The 5,000-nt window shown below is 38.9% G+C and overlaps 1 protein-coding gene across 5 annotated transcripts in view; it reads left to right on the top strand.

Moving 5' to 3' along the window:
* LOC113538250 (adhesion G-protein coupled receptor G4) overlaps window positions 1–5,000 on the top strand; it is an 18,799-nt gene that overhangs the window by 1,230 nt on the left and 12,569 nt on the right. For all 5 annotated transcript variants that reach the window (XR_008304576.1, XR_008304575.1, XM_053241481.1 and 2 more), the window contains exons 2-5: window positions 1,993–2,061; window positions 3,139–3,777; window positions 4,639–4,736; window positions 4,873–4,934. Coding sequence is in view for 3 of the 5 variants with exons in the window: in XM_053241481.1 (XP_053097456.1) it covers window positions 1,998–2,061; window positions 3,139–3,777; window positions 4,639–4,736; window positions 4,873–4,934 (863 nt within the window). In the remaining 2 variants the exon portion in view is untranslated. The remainder of the gene's footprint in view (window positions 1–1,992; window positions 2,062–3,138; window positions 3,778–4,638; window positions 4,737–4,872; window positions 4,935–5,000) is intronic.

The raw sequence follows: 5,000 nt of genomic DNA, 5'->3' as shown, positions 1-5,000 counted from the left end.
ACACACACTATACATTATTACACACGCACTATACACTATTACACACACGCTATACTCTATTACACACACACTATACACTATTACACACACACACTATACACTATTACACACACACACTATACACTATTACACACACACACTATACGCTGTTACACACACACACTATACATTATTACACACACACTATACGCTATTACACACACGCTATACTCTATTACATACACACTATACACTATTACACACACACACTATACGCTGTTACACACACACACTATATGCTGTTACACACACACTATACTCTATTACACACATACACTATACATTATTACACACACACTATACGCTATTACACACACGCTATACTCTATTACATACACACTATACACTATTACACACACACACTATACGCTGTTACACACACGCTATACTCTATCACACACACACACTATACATTATTACACACGCACTATACACTATTACACACACGCTATACTCTATTACACACACACTATACACTATTACACACACACACTATACACTATTACACACACACACTATACGCTGTTACACACACACACTATATGCTGTTACACACACACTATACACTATTACACACACACACTATACGCTGTTACACACACACACTATATGCTGTTACACACACGCTATACTCTATTACACACACACACTATACATTATTACACACGCACTATACACTATTACACACACGCTATACTCTATTACACACACACTATACACTATTACACACACACACTATACACTATTACACACACACACTATACACTATTACACACACACACTATACGCTGTTACACACACACACTATACATTATTACACACACACTATACGCTATTACACACACGCTATACTCTATTACATACACACTATACACTATTACACACACACACTATACGCTGTTACACACACACACTATATGCTGTTACACACACACTATACTCTATTACACACATACACTATACATTATTACACACACACTATACGCTATTACACACACGCTATACTCTATTACATACACACTATACACTATTACACACACACACTATACGCTGTTACACACACGCTATACTCTATCACACACACACACTATACATTATTACACACACACTATACGCTGTTACACACACGCTATACTCTATCACACACACACACTATACATTATTACACACACACTATACGCTATTACACACACGCTATACTCTATTACATACACACTATACACTATTACACACACACACTATACGCTGTTACACACACACTATACACTATTACACACACACACTATACGCTGTTACACACACACTATATGCTGTTACACACACGCTATACGCTATTACACACACACACTATATGCTATTACACACACACTATACACTATTACACACACACACTATTACACACACACACTATACGCTGTTACACACACGCTATACTCTAATACACACACACACTATACATTATTACACACACACTATATCAGATTTAATGATCATATCATCATACACATATATCAGTCCTTACAGCAGTTATAAGTGTATTCATATTATATATACAGATGAATACATCTTATTGTATCTAGATTTCTGATATACAGAGACCTCGGGACTGAACGCTACGTTCACGTTTAGATCAGATTTTAATACACTGACAGTGTTTATGTAAGTGTGATCATTTTGCGTCCTTTGTGAGGATGATTTAATTAAAACACGGTGTGTGTGTGTGTGAGTGTGTGTGTGTGTCACCACTGTCATAAACCCAGAGATGTTCCACAGAATATGGGAAGTTCTCAGTGTGTTATTATATTTGTCCTTTTCTTTAGGAGAAGTCGACTCCTGAAACTCTTATTATTCTGAAGCTTTCACTCATCATCATGTTTTCTTTTATCGTAGATGATGATGATGATGTGTGTGTGTGTGTGTGTGTGTGTGTGTGTGTTTTCTTCTCTCCTGCAGCAGTCATGCTCGGTGTTGGTCTGTGTTTCGTCGTCTTGTTCCTGCGCGTCACATGTGCGGCAGATGCAGGTATATAATATATTTTATTTTATTTACAAAGGTGAATGTGTGTTTACATTTCTGACAGAATTACAGTGAGTGTGACACGATGACGTGAACTTTCCTCACAGCAAGCGACACTCACAATCAATCCCTGACACAAATATTAGTGTCTTTTAGTCTCACTAATTTACACACTGAACTTTTACTTTAACCTGAGAATCTTCACATTTGGTTTAATTTACATAAATTTCATGTTTTTCAGGTTTAAACTGTTAAGATTTAGAATTCTGTTTTCTTAAAATCTCAAAACTGTGAGGTGTAATTTGGAATTTTATGTTTTTAAAGGTAAATTTTATTTAATATTTTATTTAATGTGACGTATAATTTAAATATATAAAATTCATGTTTCCCAAGCTCCATGCTCTCCAGCTTATTTTGGTGTGAACTGCTGTAAATACGCGTTCACACCAGAAAAACACTAAACCCTGGTTAATTTGGAAAAGGCACGGGACACGTGGTTGTTGTTGTTGTTTAGTTGTTGTTGTTGTTTAGTTGTTGTTGTTGTTTAGTTGTTGTGTGTCCAGGTGTACAGGTACAGGGGAAGCGATGTGAAGTGTCCTGACCTGTCACCTGGACAGGATACAAAGAATGTTTTAGGACTGAAGTGTTATTAAAAATCACTTACAGTCGCTTTAATGTGAGTGCTAGCATACAGAGTGTGTACAGCAACACTATGATATATAACATAAAATAAATCATAACTGAAAGTCACTCATTTCCAGATTTATTATATTACAGATATGATTGTTCTGTTACCAGAGTAATAAACCCTCAAGACACTCAAGTTCTGTTTATTCTGTGCACTAACACAGCCGCTCTAACACACACCACATTTACTGGTTTCTCTTTCCATCTGACGCTTTAAAAACAAAAAGAAAAGTTTTAAAAATAAGTCTGGAAAAGAAAGTTTTAAAAAGGACAGAGCAAGAGCCCTGATCTGAAACCAAATAATAATAATAATAATAATAGTAATAATAATAATAATAGTAATAATAATAATAATAGTAATAATAATAATAATGTTTCTGAGGGTTCTGCCTGCAGTGTCAGAGATCTTATGGGGGAAGACGGTGGTCCTCGAGCGCACGAGCTGCCAGTACTGGCGTCTGAAACAGAATGAGTCTTTACCGTCTCTGTCCGAGTTCACGGTGTGTGTGAACGTGAAGAGGAGCATCAACAGCTCGGTGTGGAGCGCCTTCACCTACCTGCACCCCAAACGCAGCCGCGTGGAGCTCGGGTTCGGGGGCCGCGCGCTGCAGCTGCAGGTCCAGCTGTTCGGAACGAGCTGGATGATGGAGGACACGCTCACGGTGGGAGACTGGCACTCTGTGTGCATCGCGTGGTCCTGCTCGACCGGTCAGCTCGTGCTCGTCATCGACGGCAGGGCTTTAGTGGTGAGGAAGGGAGCGGCGGAACCGGGCCGAGACGGCGGCGCGTGCGGGCTGGCGGGCGGAGGCTCGCTCACGCTCGGGGCTGCGCATTATTACGTAGGAGACAACATGGAGATAGAGAGCGGCACCAACCTGCAGGGGAGCGTGAGCATGTTCAGGGTGTGGGGCAGAGCGCGCAGCGTGCACGAGATCGCCACCAACACCTGCACCGACGGTGACGTCATCAAGTGGCACGGACACGTGTGGCTCATGACTCACTGCACACCTGTAACAGACCCTACAGTCAAGTGCGGTAAACACACACACACACACACACACACACACAATCTGTCCTCGTGAGAACTTAAAGACCTACATTTCTGTTTCATACGCGTTACATTAACACACACATCTCAGACTGCTGTACTGCACCTTACTCACCTCAAACTGTGAGCATCTGCACTAGTGTCCAGATAATGTCTCTGTTTTTATTCTCCTACATTTTTATATTTTTATATTTATGCTCACAGTTTTCATAGCTTTATAGTTTCTTTATAATTATGCTTCTCATTTATAACTTTCTCTTTTCTCTTTTACTTTTCTTATCTCGCCTCACAAGGTTTACATTATTAATATTCTTTTTATTTCTTGTTATACTGAGCACCAGTAATAAATACTGTAGGTATATAAATACTATTTTATATTATATATAAATATAATAAATAAAGGTGATTCTGATTCTGATTGTCATAATTATTAATACAGCTAATTAATGCTATGCTACAGCTAAATCTAACGGTAAGCTTCTTCTTCTTCTTCTTCTTCTTCTTCTTCTTCTTCTGAACCTCCGTAACCACAATGAAAAATTTCAGCTCTTTAGTTTTTTTTTTAAATAAAACATTTCTGTGAAACTGTCAGAGATTCCTATCCTTGTGGGGACATTTGGTTCTCAGCGAGATATAAAACTGTACACCCGCCTCTTACACTTGGACTTTTTTAATATTTTTATAAAATAACTTTAAGTAGAAGGTAAAATATAAAAGATAATTCCCAGAAGCAGCAGCACTTTTTTAAATGATTGTAGTGTTTATATGTAACAGCTGATCGGTTCAGGTCGCTGCAGGAACAGGATTGTGGGAAGGTTTAGTATTAAAGTGTAAACTTCCTGTTTCAGTGTGGTCTCTGTATGAGCTTAGAGCTCTGCTCCTCATCCGCAGCTATAACAAACCCATCTCAACCGCATACGAGGCTCGAAACATCACACATCACTGGGTAAGCGCTCGGGTTGCTCTCTTAACCCTGGTGTGTGTGTGTGTGTGTGTGTGCGTGTGTGTGTGTGTGTGTGTGTGTGTGTGTGTGATTGATTATTAACACTTTCGTGGAATTTCTCTGTTCTGTTGTGTCTCAGTTGAGAGAGGTGCTTCCTAAGAATATTTACCTGCATGTAGTTGTTGTGTCTCTTGCAAGCAGGTGAGGAAATCTACACACTCTTCACTTACTTAATATTTAATATTTAATATCCTGTCTGATTCTCTA

This window comes from Pangasianodon hypophthalmus, chromosome 17 (genome assembly GCF_027358585.1).
Source record: "Pangasianodon hypophthalmus isolate fPanHyp1 chromosome 17, fPanHyp1.pri, whole genome shotgun sequence".
NCBI lineage: Eukaryota > Metazoa > Chordata > Actinopteri > Siluriformes > Pangasiidae > Pangasianodon > Pangasianodon hypophthalmus.
The sequence above is the reverse complement of the archived record's forward strand: the minus strand, read 5'-3'. Positions and strand labels throughout refer to the sequence as shown.